This window comes from Galendromus occidentalis, unplaced genomic scaffold (genome assembly GCF_000255335.2).
Source record: "Galendromus occidentalis unplaced genomic scaffold, Mocc_1.1 scf7180000077448, whole genome shotgun sequence".
Taxonomy (NCBI): domain Eukaryota; kingdom Metazoa; phylum Arthropoda; class Arachnida; order Mesostigmata; family Phytoseiidae; genus Galendromus; species Galendromus occidentalis.
The window spans coordinates 158,799-177,102 of record NW_003805436.1 but is presented as its reverse complement, the minus strand read 5'-3'; the positions used below and the strand labels follow the sequence as shown (position 1 = coordinate 177,102).

The 18,304-nt window shown below is 50.5% G+C and overlaps 5 protein-coding genes across 5 annotated transcripts in view; 3 read left to right on the top strand and 2 right to left on the bottom strand.

The window, feature by feature from the left end:
- The window catches only part of LOC100904902 (endoplasmic reticulum-Golgi intermediate compartment protein 1), a 19,755-nt gene extending 11,305 nt beyond the window's left edge, over positions 1–8,450 (top strand). The window contains exons 3-8 of the mRNA XM_003743532.2: positions 1,589–1,677; positions 3,240–3,364; positions 3,475–3,649; positions 4,446–4,546; positions 7,484–7,609; positions 7,736–8,450. Coding sequence (XP_003743580.1) covers positions 1,589–1,677; positions 3,240–3,364; positions 3,475–3,649; positions 4,446–4,546; positions 7,484–7,609; positions 7,736–7,843 — 724 coding nt within the window. The 3' untranslated portion in view covers positions 7,844–8,450. The remainder of the gene's footprint in view (positions 1–1,588; positions 1,678–3,239; positions 3,365–3,474; positions 3,650–4,445; positions 4,547–7,483; positions 7,610–7,735) is intronic.
- LOC100908980 (fidgetin-like protein 1) lies at positions 8,386–18,304 on the bottom strand. The gene is made up of 9 exons (XM_029111531.1): positions 18,292–18,304; positions 17,592–17,667; positions 17,171–17,311; positions 16,931–17,099; positions 16,659–16,820; positions 16,418–16,506; positions 15,389–16,098; positions 8,973–9,070; positions 8,386–8,805 (listed from the first exon to the last, which is right to left on the bottom strand). The coding sequence occupies exons 1-9, from the start codon at positions 18,302–18,304 to the stop codon at positions 8,674–8,676; spliced, it is 1,590 nt and encodes a 529-aa protein (XP_028967364.1). The 3' UTR covers positions 8,386–8,673.
- Positions 9,284–11,583, top strand: LOC100904614 (probable acyl-CoA dehydrogenase 6). Its single transcript, XM_003743530.2, has 7 exons — positions 9,284–9,411; positions 9,493–9,658; positions 9,755–9,914; positions 10,065–10,484; positions 10,585–10,715; positions 10,844–11,006; positions 11,125–11,583. The coding sequence occupies exons 2-7, from the start codon at positions 9,506–9,508 to the stop codon at positions 11,301–11,303; spliced, it is 1,206 nt and encodes a 401-aa protein (XP_003743578.1). The 5' UTR covers positions 9,284–9,411; positions 9,493–9,505; the 3' UTR covers positions 11,304–11,583.
- Positions 11,676–13,699, bottom strand: LOC100909126 (coiled-coil domain-containing protein 93). The gene is made up of 2 exons (XM_003743559.1): positions 13,367–13,699; positions 11,676–13,124 (listed from the first exon to the last, which is right to left on the bottom strand). Exons 1-2 carry the CDS (start codon positions 13,529–13,531, stop codon positions 11,676–11,678), a joined length of 1,614 nt encoding a protein of 537 aa, XP_003743607.1. The 5' UTR covers positions 13,532–13,699.
- On the top strand, positions 14,031–15,072 carry MagR (Iron-sulfur cluster assembly 1 homolog MagR). Its single transcript, XM_003743531.1, has 4 exons — positions 14,031–14,155; positions 14,356–14,484; positions 14,583–14,711; positions 14,808–15,072. The coding sequence occupies exons 2-4, from the start codon at positions 14,356–14,358 to the stop codon at positions 14,958–14,960; spliced, it is 411 nt and encodes a 136-aa protein (XP_003743579.1). The 5' UTR covers positions 14,031–14,155; the 3' UTR covers positions 14,961–15,072.

The following is an 18,304-nucleotide window of genomic DNA, read 5'->3' as shown; positions in this document are numbered from 1 at the left end:
TGTTTGATCGCAGCTGCCCGCTTCGCGGGGAAAGACTGAGTCCCTTGCCCGTGGATGGGGAGCAACGGAAGCGGTCTCTCCGATTGAGGCGGGAGAAGACGTCGTTCTTTCTACATACGTACTCCTTATTAGGTATTCGGATACGGTCCCGTAGAATACTATCCATGGTTTCTTTGCGAGATGACCTTCCGCCTCCCTCCGCGAGACGGAAGACTCAATGTGACCGCGGCTCCCACTGAGAGAAGCCGCGATCGGCGTACTTCGAATTGAAGCCTCCAGTGGACGACAGAGCCGAAATCGAGTGTTCAAGTGTTGTCGCGCGAATCGGATGACCATACCAGCAATGGGCATGGGGTTCCTCCGACAAAGAGAGCTCCGAAGAGCTAGCACTGGGAAACGCGGAGCATAAATCAATGATATCGGAAGAACGTTGTGAAACCGCTCGTCCTGAGTGATGCCGGAAAGTCGACTTCCATCATCCGCGAGACTTCCTCCGTCTCGAGGAAATCCAGAAATTCTCCCCGTTTGAAGACATCAGGTCTCTACTCCAATTCCTATTCCTGGAACGGAGTTGTTTTCTGCGAAAACATTGTGTCGTCGCTCCCCTCTCGCTGAGAGCAGGGATGAGAGAGGAGAACGTTGATCCCCTCAGGAAGGGATCAGAAACACCTGTCATCTCGCGCACAGCGACCTGTTCCGGAGGTTCGCGTTTTACGTCACATCGCCATCCGAATAAGGATGAGCGAACTCGGTGCGGGTTCGAGGACGACAAACTCTGCCACCGCGGAATTGTCAATACGCTCCGTGGCGAAATCGTGTCCTCGAGGCTCGGAGCCCAGTAGGTACGGCAATCGATTCCGGAGGATTGCGGGGGCGTGTGAATTCTAGGAGAGTTTGTGGTCACCGCTCTGGGATCATGTTGTGGTGTTTGCATCCCAGATGGGAGTCTAGGAACTCTCGTTCCTCACTTCCCTGCCAACAGATTTTTCAAACTCATTCCGGGATGCCGAGAGGAATATTTTTCTAATAATCGTTACTCGGAAGATTTTTCTCCAGGGGCGACATCGAAAAATCACGGCCGGGGAGACTATGTAGCGTGCAGATCATTGGCGCTCGATGCGAGCCTCGCCTTCGCATTTCAAGTTGATCAGCATCCGAATCGATAAGTCGTCGGTCCCAGCAGCCACCCCAGAATTTCGTGAAGGAAGAAGTTCCCGCGGTTTTCAGAATCACTCCCGAGGAGAACCGAGATTCGAAGCGTGATCCATCGGATCACCTAGACTGAAAAAGTTTATTTTCGATACTCGATGTCGGAAGATAGACCGGCTCCCTCCGATGGCCCCGGGGAAAACATCACGGTTTCGCTTCCATGGGCAGCGACGAATTACTCCTAGCTTCTGGATAAATTACTGTTCTGGAAGGAGATGAACGACGGAAGTATCGACGTTTCTCGTCAACAACATATTACGGAGCCGAGATCTCTTCGACCTGCGGGAACTTCCCCTTGCGAAATCGCCGATTCCGAGCTATTGCCTTGCAGTGACGCACTGCTGCGTAGCGCATTTCTAATTCACGATTCCTTCTGCAGAGTCAGCGATCTCTACGTGGACAACCCCGCACCGTCCGAGAAGATTATCGTTTTCCTCAACATATCGTTGCCGAAGCTCTCCTGTGACGGTGAGTTTCAGGGGAGAACTTCCGCTCGAAGCTCCCACTGGTCTCCAGAACGAACCTCTCGATGTCCGTCATACTAGGCGAGCTGCCGAGTTCGTAAACAATCCTAACATGCTCAACTCGCACCATGTCTGAAAGGGAGCGAATAGCAATTATTTCCCTTGCTGATCGTTCCGCGAAACAGATCAAGATACCGATCGGAGAGTCTCATCGATTCTAATAATTCTCCTCAGCTATGGGTTTTTCCATCAAAGATCAGAGGGGTTAGTAGAATAATTGTGCATTGCGTGCATGAAGAGAGGAATCGCTCTCGATTAGACACAGCTCCGTCTGGTCGGAGTCGATTCCTCAAGATGAATTAGGAGCTCCGGGATGATCCTAGCTACCCCTTCGACGAGAGCCTTTGACTCGTCGCTGAGGACTTGGAGCTCGATCTTCTTGGAAATCCCTTCCTTGAATTTCTTCGGAGTTCCCATTCGTTGTCAGGGAGAGGATCTGGGAATAAAACCGTGGGCTTGTTCTGGGAAACTCCCTTCCCCGTGGGATTGTTTGGTGGACTCTAGCCGTGATGTTTATTCTCGATCCGCTTCCTCACCTTTGAATATAATTTATGGAAACTTCTGTGCGGCGCGGCGCTCCGAAGTCGAGCTGACATTCTCCACCGCTTCTAAATGCATTCCTAAATATAGATCCGTGCTTGGCTACGCATTTGACGTTATCATCGTATTTCTTTCGTTTCCTGCTCTGAGCTCGCTCCTGTGCGCGTGAATAATGCCCACTCAGACCGGCGCTCTCTCAAACGAGCTATTTCTCGCTATCTGCCTGCGAATCGCCCGAATCCCCGGGACTTCGTAGTTTCGGAGCTCCTGACATGGAGCGGCGATAGGGAATAATCCTCAGCGCTCAGTATTGCGGCACATCGAGAGTCTGTCCTCGGCTATCCGTCACTGAGGGTATTCCGTGACGATCTTTGACTGCCTTACGTGGAAGGCATTGCTTCGTAACGCAGAGTGACCGTTCCTTGACCGTGGGCGATCTTACTAAACTCCCGCACTCCGCCATATGGAGTGTTATGAAAATTGGGCGCAGGAAAACTGTTTTTCCCGCGAAAATATCAACTAACACATTGCCTTCAACGTGATCTTGGCGCGTGCAGAATATGCAGATAAGCTCAGAATGGCAGAGAAACGCTTCGTTCGAGCGCGACGAACTTGGGAAGTGTATTCTATAACGCGATGGAATGCGCTCTCTCTTACGAAATTCCCGATTACTGGATGTTGTCTAAGAAGCAAGGAGTCATGGAGTCTCTAAACTGCCTGTTCGTCAATCGTCCTCATTTGCCCGCTTTCCCTTTCGCTCGACGATGCGTGATGCTGCTGCTCTTGCATAACAATGATGAACGCGCTTAAGTAACTTTTTCGGCACTCAGACAAACATCATGTGTACCTTTACATGATAACTTCTCTTGATCACTGTTTCCTGTCACGTTACGGCGTCTTTTGTGAAGGTGGTGGCTTCTTCTGAGTCAGAGCTGTTGAGATTGATTAAGCTACGCCCTTCCGCAGTGGTTGGTTTGGACATACAGGACGAGAACGGTCGTCACGAAGTTGGTCATATTGACAACACCGAGAAGACGGTCTTGAATGACGGCAAGGGCTGCAATTTCGTCTCTAAATTCACCATAAACAAGGTAAGCTCGATTGACCTCGACTGATCATGAACAGTATTTTCACCGAATTCAGGCACATTACGTGACATCTGGGTACTTTAAAAAGCGTACGATAATTTTCTGCCGCCCAGGTTCCCGGGAACTTCCATGTGTCAACCCACGCGGCTAAAACTCAGCCTGACGATATAGACATGTCCCACGAGATTCACTCGTTAACGTTCGGAGAACAATTGATATATGAACTCGGTGACGATATCAAGGGAAGTTTCAATGCTCTTCAAAATCACGATCGACTCAAAGCAGATGGTGAGTGTGGAAATTCGTCTCGATTGAGTCAAGTTCGACCTCGCCTGATTCATCGAATTATTTGCTCTGTGACGTCGCTCGATTTATTTTGTCGCTCGGAGCTCAATCGTTGTTCCGATTCGGGATCGTGAATTGTGTTTCTCCTCGCGGGAAGAATATCAGTGGACAAGTCGAATCAATCGCTTTCGATTGCCCGGAAATAGTCCCCTACCCCCTTCCCCCGCACCCTTTCGCCATCTGACAAGTTACAAGCAGACGTTTTTTGTTTCTTAATTTTGACATCCTGACGCTGTACTAACGGGTCGCATGGTTTGCAGCGGCCCTGCAAGATCCTGGTCCGTGAATAAGATCTTTATTTCCTTACAAAAAAACGGAACATTTCTGAAATTGCATAATCTGTTTTTCAAGTTTGTCTGACATGAGTTTTCCGTGTTCCCACAGCGCTCCAAGGTGAAGTAGAGAAATATTACAATAAAGCCCCGCATTTTTTGCGAAGGTTCTTCAATTCACGAGAAAGATATGGAACATGGGCAGCCTTGTTCCTTGCCGAAATGCTCATAGTTCATTTTACGCTATGGCTTTCTGTGAGCCAATCGTTATATAATAGTAATGTGTTCGACTTCTAATATTATTAACAATCGCATGATCTGTTATGGTCGTCTTTCAGAATTCCAAGGTCAGTGTCTATGACAACTGTGGGATAGCTTCGCTCCACTGCGTATTGTTATCCCTGCGGGAACTTAATCAATACTTCCAATTCATTCGATAATATAATGCCGATTCTCTGTCGTCGCAGGTAAAGAGTCTCATGACTACGTCATGAAAATTGTGCCAACCGTCTACGAGCTGTCTTCTGGGGACAGTCTCGTGGGATATCAGTACACCCACGCGCACAAGGTGAGTTCACCATGCTCTTATTGGATTAGATTGTTCTGATTTCTTCGGCTCGCTCAACGCTTCTCTGACCCGGGTCTGAATCTTCATTCCCGTCATGCTATCCGACGAGGACGCCGACCGAAGATTATTATCGAGGGTCCAGGTTATTGAATTTCTGACATCCCTGGCAACGCCGATTGAGCTCGGAATTCCGCCCTGGGTGGTTCCGAGTCCTCGAATCCCTTATTCAATGTTCTTGATCCCGAGTTCGCGGCCCGGTTCGGATGTCCCTTATGCCGAGGAGCGAACACTCTTTCAGATGCATGAGAGGGCCTTTCGCCCGTGTTGCTGTCGATGGAGGCGGAGGAGGTGATCTCCTGTGGCGGGCTCATGTTGTGTGGGAGAGCGGCGAGGCTACTGATCACCATTGTGCCCACGGCCGTGGATAATTCACAATCGTAGAGCTATTCCGAATGAAAGGGTCAAGAATGTGGCTTCGGATACGTAGGATGGTGTCATTACGAAGCTGAGTCCACTCTGCAGACGAGGCTCCCAAACGTGCCTTCCATTCACTTATTGGTCCGAAGTAGACCCATTCATGACTAGCTTTATCCTCTCATTCCACACTCCGAACATTGTTACCCGGGGAATAATGAATGAAGCCGAATCTGGCGAGTAGTTCCACCTGTTTGGCTCCTTTGTGCTGAGACATAGTTTTCGGGAACCCTTTCTCCTCATCATGGGGAAGATTATTCCCATTGGTTGCGGGCTGCAGAAAAACGTCCCGATCCGCGTGTTCTCGTGTCATACGGGCGGCAACTCGTGGGAGTTCTGCGGCTGGTCGTCACAAGGACCGTGCCTCACCCCTCCCGGACGAATCCCCCGCATGGACATTACAGGACAGGGCTTGGCAGAGCGCGTCATCATTCTGATCTCTTGACTTCTTCTCTCTGAGCCCGATTCCTTTTCCCCCGGGGAGGAGGTACCGGCGCCTGGACAGCGGAACTGAGAAGCTGGAATTGAAAAGGAGGGACAGGAACATATATCCTCATACTTGTCTCCCACGCAAGTTTCGCCGGCCGCCTACGCTCCCAGATGGGAGTAGGTTGCTCTCTGGAGCTCATAGCTACTGATGTAAGCAGACTCGGATGGAACCAACAACACCGATAGAAAATTTTGCGAATCCCCCGCGTTATAAGACGCGCTCATTCCTCGACGGAAAGCTCATCTAAAAAGCCACGTGGGCCGCATTACTGATGCAAACGATTCCAACGCGTGGTGGCATCCTACGAGGACCCCGCGGAGCCGAGCTCGAACGGAAACAGAATACGAGACTAAATTCATGAGAGCACTCAGAAGTTCAGCGGCATTGCGAATCTCAAGAACAGGCTCCGTTCGCGCACTCGGTCCTCCTCCTACGCAAAATTAGGCTCCGCGCTCCCATTCCCTCGAGTACCTGGGCTTAAGTGAACTACGTAACTAACGGGCAGCTTTGCTGCGGTCGGAGACTCGAGTTCGAACGGCGGGCCCATGACCTGCAAACATGGTTCTCGGAGGGTCCAAGTTCTGCCCGCTCTCCGACCGATGCGCGAGTTTGGAACACGTATTCTATACATTTGCCGTCGTGCCGGCGGGCGGAGCGGGATGTGAGATCGCAGTTTCCCGCAGGTTTCGCAAGGAGTTTCTCTGGTGCGATTCCGCGAGGGGCTCAGCTCTCGTCCGACTGGTGTCTGGCAGCCGACATCCGAAGCCGAAATTCTTTTCTCTTCGAGCTCTCTTTTGACAAAGTTCCATAGATCCACTTCCGCGAAAGATCCGAGTGAGACAACGTGTAGTTCGTCGTCGGCAACCCTCGTGACGTCAAAAGTCTAGCGTTCGCCCACGCGTCACATTGAAATAAATGTTTACTACCCATGGCCTGGGGTAACTCGCTTCGAGATGGGGGACCAGGAACGCAATGTAGGTCGCTTCGTGGGAGGAGAAGGCGGAAGTTGGAGGAACTCCACAAGGAGTCATGACCAATAGCGAGGCGAACGGGAAACAGCGGGAAGAACTATCGGGAGGAATAAGGGACACAAAAGTCACAGAATTAGATGATGTGGATCCAGATCGAGTGTGGGGAGAGAATGCGGTATCGAAGGGAATTCGAATTTTGGAGGCCGTAGGCATGAGAGGGGTCGGGCAATTACATTCGGTGTAAATAAGAGTATGGTCGAAGAGAGGGGTAGGGAAACGGGGAAGATTGTACAGCAATTTAGAAGGTGGATGTCGATAGCGATGAGACAAGCGCATTGAGTTGGAGCTAAAGCGGACATTGGGAGAATCGTAGGTGCGCTGGGCATCCCGATAAGAGTGTTCCGGAGACTTGGATACCGAGCGCGGAGGTATCTGATCGGAAATGCCCATTGGAAAACCTTCACCGATTAGAATTGTCTGCCTCGCTGCTCTGCTCAGCCCTTTATTGAAATGCGCCCCCGGGATAGAGTCCAACATGGCTTCAATCAGGCTATTGGATCTCCGACTCCCACGCTCGTTGGCGCTGCGTCCTCCTACGCTCTATCTTGTTATGCGTTGGCAGAGGGATTGGCTTCTCTCATTGTAGTCGCAAGTGGGCGTCGTTCCTGTATCTAAAGCTGTCTATGTTGTACGCGTCGCCTCGATAGGGTGACCGTATTTCCTCACCAACGAAAACTCGATACGGCGGCACTCTCGCCTACGTTTGAACTCGCGTACTACATTCTGGAACGCCTTGGCCTGGTTCCCGTCTTCGATTCGTCGGCGAGGCAGCCGCAGCATGAAATGCGTCGCACGCGGGAGCTGAGCCTTGATAATATCCCTCCAAAGTTCTTCGTCGCCCGGACGACACGTATGGTGTTCTGTGCGAACATTTCATGATTTTTTGGATCCGTCCCCGGAGCGGATTAGCAGGCCGAGTAAATTATTCCGATTCACTTCCAGAGTTACATAACATTGTCGTTCTCCGCCGGGAGGATCATCCCAGCGATCTGGTTTAAGTATGATTTGAATCCCATCACCGTGAGATACCATCGACGAACCCAACCCTTGTACAGTTTCCTAACGAATGTGAGTTTCTTAGTCTCCATCTCTCGGTCACGAACCGTCGGGAATTCCCCGATCAGAGGATGCGACCTCTTCTTTCCTCGAGATGAACTCCAACTGTGTATTAAGTTACTATGTTTTCCGTCGCAGGTGTGCGCCATCGTGGGCGGTACCTTCACCGTAGTCGGCATCATCAACTCGATCTGCTTCACTGCTGGGGAAGTTTTTAGAAAATTCGAAATGGGTAAATTGAGTTAGATTCGCGCTTCGGTGGCCGGAATCCGCGATACTGACCTAGAGGAATGAGCTTATGCAATGAGAAGAAGACCCAGGTCCGCAACAGATGCTCGAGGATTAGTGTTCCCCCGAGAATTTCTAATGGCGCGCATAAGATCGGAATTCGTGCATGAATTCTAGGTTTTTTATAATAAGAGAGAAGCGGGAAAGTTGGGTTCCGGTTTTGGAAATAGGCGGGCTACGGGATACGGGATATAAAAAAAAATTCATGGGCGTCGATCATAGCATCAGGAAGACGGCAAGCTTCGATGATGAATGATTTATGAATCGCCATTGGATTATAAATTTGAACTGCAAAGGAACTCGAACTAATATACGAGCTTCTCATCGGAGAGAATCGACTTCCGATTCGTCCAACCTTCCATAGCGCACCTCAACCTACAGGGGAGTAATCGATTCAGTTTTGTAAATCGAACTCTTTGGGAGCAAAGTACAATTTGATACAGAGAGAATAAATAAAATAGACGTCTGGGATCAGTATAGATACATGTTTGCAAGCATTTAGGGTGTTGCTTTAATTTCTTTCAAATAAAACCATCCTTTGAGATTGTGACTTTTGCGCTGGTCATGACCACTTTGAATTCTTTGAACATCGCTCACCGGGCCGGTATTTTACCTTGTCGTCTCGACCATGCGCAGATACGACAATAGAGATCGATTGGAGAGGTTCGATTTCGGGGAGGATGGAGCAGGAAAATCAGTGGGCCGAATCGTTCCAGACAACTCAACGTTCGCGCATCGCAAACCGGCTGTACAGGTGGATGCGAAAGTGAAGGTTGCTCTGGAGGATTCTACTCAGCCGGACCGCTACAGCAACCGAACTGCTTGTTCCAATCAGCGTATGCTTGCAGGTCTCCTTCGGAGACCGACGCTTTCACGATGTCGAGAGCGCCTACCATATCTTCAAAAGTTACCGCCCTTATCTGCAATGGAGTTCGGCACTTCGATCAGACGTCTCGTGATCCTCTCGTGCTTTTCAGAGGATTTTGGGAGTATCGGAATATACTCGACTGATTCCAGATCGAGGACATGGATCCTTCGGGATCTAAAATCGAACATGAGTCGGCCAGTCAGGACGCCGGTGACTTACCTCGTCGAGTTTCAATTCGTTGAGCTCCCCCGCAAAGTCTCGGATCGGTGCCAAGGCGGCTTCCTTACAGAGGTTTGCCATGTCGGCCCCCGAGTACCCTGAAGACAAGAATATCCGGTCATCGTTACGTGATGTATTTGTGTGGGATTTAGTCTAGCCGCATCGGGCTTTCTGAGAAGAGAGAGTTCCTATTCACTCGTCGGAAAACGCGTTTCTCGTCGCATCATGAGAACTCCCGGGTCCATGGAGAGCTTCCCGCCGAAAATTCAAATATTTATCGCGGTCCGATGCGGGAGAGGTCGGTGACCGCTGTCAACAGCTGATTGAGGGATGGCTGCCAGTGCCTGCTTACGACTTCGAGAGAACGTTCTATAAGCTCTCGAGGAAACCCTCTTTGCACCGGCTCATCAGTCTCACTTGAATCATCAGAAGAAAAGGCGTAGGTTCATAGTGTCTCAAGAATTATTTCTGAAGACCTGCGGGTGTTCTCCTCACCGGAGCTGTGATGTCGCATTTACAGGAAACATCACAAAATGTTCTTATCGCGTTGTGTCAGACGTATTCACCCTGGCACGAGTTGTCGATGGGTCTCCTTCAATACAAATGAGCACGAGCAGCTCCGTGAATCGGTTCGGAAAGTTGTGACGAACGACATCAATCCTTGCATAGAAGAATGGGAGGCCAAGGTGAGAGAGATATCCTCGATTCTCAATGTTCGACTCGCGAGCGTACAATTCTCATATGAAGAGATTCGGCGCATTGCTACACTGAACGCGTTGCAGGGGAGGTTCGACAAAAAGTTTGTCCTGAAGAAACTCGCCGAGATCGGGGCGCTCGGTATCACTAAGCCCACCGAGTATGGGGGTTTGGGTCTCGACTACAGTTACAACGTACCCTTCCTGGAGGAAATCGGCATGTGTAGAGGTGCCGGCGTCGTCACGGGTGAGTCGCAGCTTCCTAAGGATGCTGATTGTGGCGTGGCGTCCCCAAGAACAAATTTCCAGGACTGAAGCTCTCGCGCTCTTCGTCCGATCAATCGCTTGAGCTGAGCTCACATCCTCATAACCCTCTCGCACCACCCCCTATTTTCAGGCGTGACCGTGCACACGGACATGTGCTGTCCTGCCCTCATACGTTTCGGAACGGAAGAACTGAAGCAACAGTTCCTCGCGCCGTCCATCTCCGGGGAGTTCCTCGGTTGCGTAGGAGTCTCGGAACCTGACGCCGGAAGCGACGTCGCTTCGATCCGGACTACCGCCAAGCGCGACGGAGACGACTTGATCATCAACGGCACGAAAATGTGGATCACAAACGGAACTCAAGCGGATTGGATGTGCATGCTCGCGAACACCCGCGAGGGGAAAGCACACAAGAACAAGTCGCTGATCTGTGTTCCGATGAATTTGAAAGGAATCACGGTGGCCAAGAAGATTCAGAAAATCGGTCAACACTGCTCGGACACGGCGCAAATTTTCTTCGAGAATGTCCGAGTACCAGCATCCAACATCATCGGTGAAAGCTCGGATTGAGATCTTGACATTGAAATCGATCTGTAGATCAGAACCCTGAGCTTTTCAATTTCGTGGCACTCACTCCCCGTCTCCATTCGTAGGTGAGGAGGGACAGGGTTTCATGTACCAGATGATGCAATTCCAAGAGGAGAGACTAGCTGCCGCTCTCGCCATACCAAACCAACTCGACAAAGTAATCGAGGAGACCGCTGAATATCTCGCAACGAGGAAGGTGAGCCGCGACCTAAATGGAGTCTGTCGACTCTCAGCGAGCCCCGAGCGGGAGCGTCGCTCCTGATGAAAGTGATATGGAAGATCAATCAGCATTTGCGAAAAGAGGCTCTCTTCCCTGGATTGCAGGTTTTCAAAACACCTCTTTTGGATAAGCAGTATATCCAGTTCAAGCTTGCCGAGTTAAAGACGGAAGTCGAAGCCATCCGATCTATATCGTATAGGGGAGCCCAACAAATCGTCGAAGGCGAAGATGCGACGATGCTGGCCTCGATGGCCAAACTCAAAGCAGGTGCGAGCTCGTTCGCTCTATGACGAGCTCCTCGGAAGACATTCCCATCCATGAAGTGAACCGTCCTCGCAAAGGAAACCTTGCACTAGTAGGAATATAAAGAGAGGATTTTTTTCAGGACGCGTCGCCCGTGACGTTGTGGACACTTGTCTCCAATTTCACGGGGGTATGGGTTACACCGAAGAGATGTGGATTTCGAAAGCTTGGAGAGACTGCAGGCTGATTTCCATAGCGGGCGGTGCCGATGAGATAATGCTCTACATCATCTCTAAATACATGGGCATTTGCAAGGACTGAGGAGACTTTAGGCCCTGTTTGTTCAACGGATCGGAACCTTTGCTCCGAAAATTGTTCCCGTAATTCTTCGAGGAGTCACGACCCCAATAAGTCTTTGTGAGACGAAACGATTCGCTCAAGGGTTTCAGTGATTGACTCCACGCATCGGGTCAATTTGGCAATCGACGGAAGAAGAAACAGGTACATCATTTTTCGGAGGGAAGCGAGGGACGAACCCGAGCGGGGGATTTGTTATCTTATCATGTTGAGATTTCTTTTTTAAAATAAAGTGAGAAGCTAAGCATCGAATATCTTTTCGTTTCCATCATCAAAAACGCTCGGGTATCATTTTATTTCCGCGGGAAAGACTAGACAGACCTAAACACTTTGATTCTATTCGGAGACTGGCTGCAGGCTCTTGCTGGCCATCAACTCCTGATTTCGTCTCAGCTCCTCCTTGAATTCAGCCACCATCTTGACATACATTCTCTGCTGTTCGACGAGCCGCAAATATTCATACTGGAGTTTATCACGCTCCATTTTTGCGACAAGTCGGCGTCTTTCGGTTTTGATGCGATTTTGTCGGATTCCCTGGATCGATGCATCGACCTGCTTCAGGAACATGTCGCGATTCGACGACGATCCCATGGCCTGAACGAAATTATCCTGAATCGAGTTCACTAAACCGATTTCTTTCTCTAGATAAGCGCAGAGATCGTTCATTGTGTTGTACATTGTGTAGTATTGCTTGGTTTCCTTGTGAACATCTGCCACTTGTTGGTGCAGTTCCACGAAGCGCCGCTGGAACTGGCCGAGCTCACTGCGTGTGGGAATCTGGTCAATCGTTCTCTGCAGCTTTCCCACCTGCCTGTTGAGCTTGGCGATTTTCACTTTCATTTGGGCTACCTGTGCAAATTCTTCATCTACTTTATCCTCGGCTCCTTCCATTTGATCTTCGCCGGCGATTATGCGTTCCTCCTCGGCCACCATCTGCTGCAGCTTCTCGAGCTCCTTGCGGCATTCTTTCTTGAACTCGCTCTCCTGACGCTTCATCTCGTCTAAGACGTGGAGCAGATCGCAAACTTTCGGGAATCCCTCGACTTCAATGATCTTACGCATCTCTTCCAGCTCCTCTTTGCTTTCAAGCATTCGTTGGCGGGCGCTGGCGACTCCGAGTTTTCGCTCTTCGACTCTGTCACGGAGCTCCTCGGTTCTCTTTTCTTTCCATTGAATCTCTTTGAGGAGTCTTTCCTTACGACGGGAATCCTCATCCTCGTCCCCACGAACTTCGCGCCATTCCTCCACGCCCTGCTCGATTTCTTTCTGTCGACGCTCCACCAGCTGCTTCATTTTCTCATTGTTCGCGTCATCCGATATTTCCGTCTGTTTCTCGACAAGCTGCATATCGCTCAGGATCGAGGAGCTCTGACCGCTATCTTCACCCGACCGATGGTTTGAGTACTCAAGGAGGACCGAATCGAGCAGGATATCCCTGGTCAGACTCTCCGGGGCATTGTGACGATAGGCTCTTATTGGTTTGTACACTTCAACTGATTTACGGAGCGTGGGCAGAATGCCGAAGTTCTTCTCGAGTTGGTACCGCGCGAAAGCTGCGTGGTGTTGAGCGGTTTGCTCTCTGGTCTCCAGGGCTCTTTTCACGAGCCATTGAACGACGGGAAAAACGTGTATGTGGTCGTTCCCCTGGATTTGATGGGGTTCGATGGGGTGGGGGCATTTCATATCCTTCAGAGCTCTCACGATTTTTTCAGTGAGAGCGATTTTCCGTCCAATGTTCCAGTTTTCGTTGAACAGCAGCTCTACCTCGATGTCGACGGCGCACACCTGCGACAGAGAGATCTTCCGCATGAATTTCATCGAGCGCTTCGAAGCTCCCAAAGGTCTCGACCTTCTTTGGGCTTCTCTTATTTGCATTCCGGCTCTCGCGAGGTTCCGGTAGATCGACTCTACAAATTAACTCGATACCATCCCGCCTTGAATGGAATGGGATCATGGAGCAAACTGACCGGAGCTAGGTATCCGGTTCGCGCGTTATTTGAGAACGGAACTTTGCGAGAAACTCTCACCTGTATGCACCAGACGAGGCCGCCGACGACCTTGTCGAAGTTCGAAAGACCCTTGATTCGCGCTCGGAAATATCCGGCGGCGAGCAGGAGCTGGATTATTTCCTCACATCGCTCGGCCTGGAGCTCATCTTCTCGGTAGTTGGCTCCAGACATTGCCGTCACCATGGCAGGCACTGTCGGAAGCTCAACTTCAGCTAAGAGCTGGACTCGTTCCTTCAGTGGATGAGAGCACTCGACCGGTCGAATCGCGGTCGCGATGACGCATAATTATCTCGGTTTTTAATCCCGCGACCGTCGCTGCTACCGCTAGTCAAAACTCCCCTCTGAAAAAAGCGCTCTATCAGCTGACATCCAGGACACGTCTAAGGGATTGCGCCCGGCACTGAGATCGAACGAGCAGCGACGAGATGATGACATGGTCCGCGATGCTGACGATTTTGTTCTTTTCCTTTGATTGCTCCACCCCACGGTGTTCGAGCTCCGTTCGAACTTCGGGAGAGTTCTCTTGAGTTTCTGTCCCAGTACATGCCGCGGTTATTATCGGGGACAGCGTCGAGACTCGTAGCAGGCTATACCCTGCAACTTGATCGTTGTTGTGATCCTTAGAGCACCGTTCTTCCCTTCCCTCTCCTCACGTCGTCTGGGGAAATTCGAACACCGTACTGTTGATGCGGCGACTTGTTTCCCGAGTGCGCGCTGACGACCTTGTTCCACTAGATTTTTCGTTGTATCATAGTTGGGCAGCCGATATGACTTCTCCGTGACAAGGGACGGCGGAACCGAAGTGAGGTAAGAATAATTGATGATCAGTCAATGGAAGCCCGCGGTGATATGGATTCCAGACATTCGATAGTCTGGGCAGTAACCGTAGCACTGCGGTCCGGGAAGATCAGAACCCTCTACGGAAATGTTTCTGAGCTGAGCTCACAGTTGGTCTTCCAAGTCTCTCGAGCATGGGACTCGCGTGAGGCAGAATTCGCTGTTTTCAGATGACACTGTTGAGTGCGGCACTCCGCGCTGGTGTGAAAATCACCGCTTCAGTCAGAGCCGGAGGAGCTCCCCTTCGAGCGACCAGGGCCGCCCTTACGTTAACTCCGGCAGCCGTGCACCGCGTGAAGGTGAGTGGTTTGTGAATAGGTGCATGATATATGACTATCCTCGGGTCACTCAAATATTCATTCCGAGTAGGGAGATCATCCGGCTACTTCTTCCCTAGGAGCTGCTATCTAGTCAACCGAAGGCGATCGGTTTGAAGGTCGGATTGAAGCATCGAGGCTGCAACGGAATGAGCTATGTTCTTGATTTTGCTCACGAGAAAGCAAAATTCGACGAGGAAGTTTTCCAGGTGGAGGAACCGAGAGCTCTCTAACTTATTCTCTGGAGGACGAATCAGTCCAAGTCTGAAGGAATCGGGCTCAAATGTTTCTTTTCTTCTCCTCAGGATGGAGTGCGCATACTCATCGACGCGAGAGCACAACTCTCGCTCTTGGGAACCGAGATGGACTTCGTAGAAAGCAAACTGGCGTCAGAGTTCGTGTTCCACAATCCGAACGCGAAAGGAACGTGCGGCTGCGGCGAAAGCTTCACGGTTTAGCTTGCAATACACGGCTGATGGGCGGAGCAGGAACCTCAATGCATTATGTGAATCCTCCGTGATCAATCTTAGAGGAGGATCTCCTCCGAACTCTGTATATAATGTTGTTGCTGATAGATGTTACGGACCCACTCCACAGATCGATATATTCATAAACATTTAGGTTTTGATTCGATGCTTCTTTTTCCCGGGAGGGGGGAAGGAGGTTGTCCACCCCCTCCGTATAGGAGAAGTGGTAGGGCAGGAATTCTCAAATGAGACTTCGAATGGATACCCCGATTTCGGAAGGGAGCTGTGCTGATATTCTCTCTCTAATACCACACGGGTTCTCATTGAATCTAGTCATGATGGGTGCGCGATTCCTCGGTCTTAGCGTTGATGTCTTGGAACGGGGAAAGCCTCTAGCTCAGTATGGGAACGCGACTCACCTTTGGTCCTCCGAGCGAGCTCATCCAGCTGATCCTGGCTTAGGACGTGCTTCGTGTCTTTGAACAAATTTCCTATGATGATCGCTCGAGCCTCTTGGTCCGGGAGGGCGATGTATAACCTTTTCACGAGTCGACGTCTCGCGGCGTCGTCCAAATCGAAAGGCCTGTTCGTGGCTCCGATGAAGATGACACGATTGTTCTTGTAGGTTTTCGCGCCATCTAACTGGACGAAGAGTTCGGTTATGAGCTGACGGTCGTGCTTGTGGTCCTGAGCTCCACGGGCCGAAAGCAGAGAATCCAATTCATCGAGGAAGATGACCGAGGGTTGTTTGACACGAGCGACCGCGAAAAGCGCTCTGACAAGCAGATTCGATTCGCCGATGAATTTGGAGACGAGCGTCGACGCGGATACACTGAAGAAAGTAGCCTTAGCTTCGGCGGCGATGCATTTCCCGATGAGCGTTTTTCCCGTGCCCGGGGGTCCGAAGAGCAGCATTCCCTTGGGAGGTTCCCGGGCCCCAGTGAAAATATCCGGTCGGAGTAGCGGCCAGACAATCATTTCGCGCACAGCATTTTTGGCGTACTGAAGACCAGCGATTTCGTCCCAAGATGTCTCGGGATGCTCTGTCATCATTTCGATTAGCACTCGTTTCGCAACGTCCAAACCGATTGCCTCGATCTCTGGATTCTGCTTCAGGTCATCGAAGGGTCTGAAAATAACGATCTCCCAGTCAGTGGTTCCTTCGTACAACTTCTCGTGTGTCGGAGTTGGAGACTTCCGCAGACGAATCTCGAGGAGAAAACACGAGGAAGTCCGTCCTGATACGGAACGTGAGCATAAAACTGAGCATTGAATCGGAATGGAAGAACTCGCTCGCTGCGTCACATTCCGAGTCGGTCCAGGAGCGCCGATCGAGCCACAGCTACAAATGCTCAAGATCGGAATCCTCGAACGCGGAATTTCGGGCTTTTTACGGAAGAGGTTGATCAACAGAGGCCGAAATTCGTCAATTCCGGTAGAATCCTTACTTCTTATACAGCTCCGGGTTCTCAGCCGCGTGCATTGATTTCGCGGAACAGAACACTTGATCAGACGTCGGTATTTTCTTCTCGCGCCTCTGGAATGGAATACAGAAAGAGGTTTCGATACCCCGAGGACTCGATTCCGATACACCGTTCTATTGCCGAGGAATCATGGGCGACTCGCATCGGACGCCCGGGCTCTAAATGGGATCGAGAGCTTCCGATGTCTCCGTTGACTTCCTCATACCTCCCGTGACGAAGCCTGACGGTTGCCGCCAACCTGCGCAGGCTCTTGGTCGCCGCCCCTTGCGCTGGGCTGTGCGGACTCCGGAACTTTCGGGCGATCCTTCAGACTCAGAGCAAACTCAAGCGTGTGCTGTATAGCCTCCTCTGTGATGATCGGTGATATCTGAAACCGACACGGGAGCTCTGCTCTTAGCTCCTTCGAGCTACACACGATTCGGCGACAGATAATCGAAATGAGTAGAATAGCCCTTCCTCTTCAAAATATTCTCGTACCTGCACGGGGAGAGGCTTGGGACCCTTCATTTGATCCGAAGTGACGACTCCGGATGATGATTCGACCGACATCAAATCATCGTACTTTTTCCCCAAGTCGCCCATCCAAAGTGTGTTCAGGAGGGTTGTGTACTGTATGTTTAAATAATCTCGGGCTTCCAAACTCAATCTGTGACGGATGGAGTGTATTAGCTCGCGAATCGCTCAGAGAAAATAGTGTAGACTTGCTGTATGACTTACTTGCCGTCGAGAAAAAGCGCCTCGATCATGAGTAGCATGCCGCGGCAGCCGTTTGCTTGATCATAAACATCCTGAGGATCGACGATTTTTCGCTGCAGCTGCATGAAATTATCCAGCAGCGACGCGGACATATTCCGGGAACTTTATTCCGAATCCCAATCCAAATGATATTCGCGCTCAATCCGTCATATGTCAACTCCCTTCCCCACTGTAGACAGAAAACACACTAAGAGCCACAGCAGACGATACGACATTCGAATGATTGCCCGGCATGATTGGAGAGAATCCTACCGCTTGGCTACGACTACCGCAAGGCCATCGATCGAAAGAACTCAGCGCAGCTCGGAATGATTTCCTCGACTCTGGAATGATTCCACTTCGATCAAGCATAGGTCTGAAAATCAGGGTACACCCTGCGCACTGCTGGAGTCGCGAGAAGGAAAGAGTTGGAAGTGCCTCACTCACCTCGCTGCTCCGGTCCTCCTTGGAACGAGAATCTGAATAGGGAGGAGGCGATCGTGATCGGTCGATTCGAGAGGTCCGCGTGACTTAGAGCTCTCTTGCTCAGGAGGCAGGGGCTATTGAGGGCTATATAGTTTGGAATCATGTTCCACTATCGGGGAGAACCATCTTGAGAAAATTCCTGCTCAAGATATTGGCGCCATGTCATCATTCGAGCAGAATCGACCACGAGCTCGGCCAAAGTAGCTGCGGGAGCAGTTGATTAACATTCTGGTTCCCAATTGGATTGACATGTGTTGCAGCACGAAGCCATTCCGTAAGATCGTACGGGCTGGTGGACACTGGATACTCACGGCAGAGATCAGTTCTTGGAGTTCGCATTTTTTATTAGGTAATATAAATCAGTGGAAGTCTGATACTTTTCAGTATTTATATGCTGCTGAGTGGGTTTTCTCTTCTTCCAGTGTGATCTAGCTTTGGGATGCTCTTCGTTTCCATCATAACATGCATCGTATGTACAGAATGTTCATCCATTGTCGATGATTCGTGATCAATCTCTCTATCAACACTTCAACAAACCCTAACATTGACAGGCGTCCCCCATTTCTCAAAATTCCAGCTAACACTCGTATCTCTTGCTTCTCTAAAAGATTGCATACCATCGTATATCAT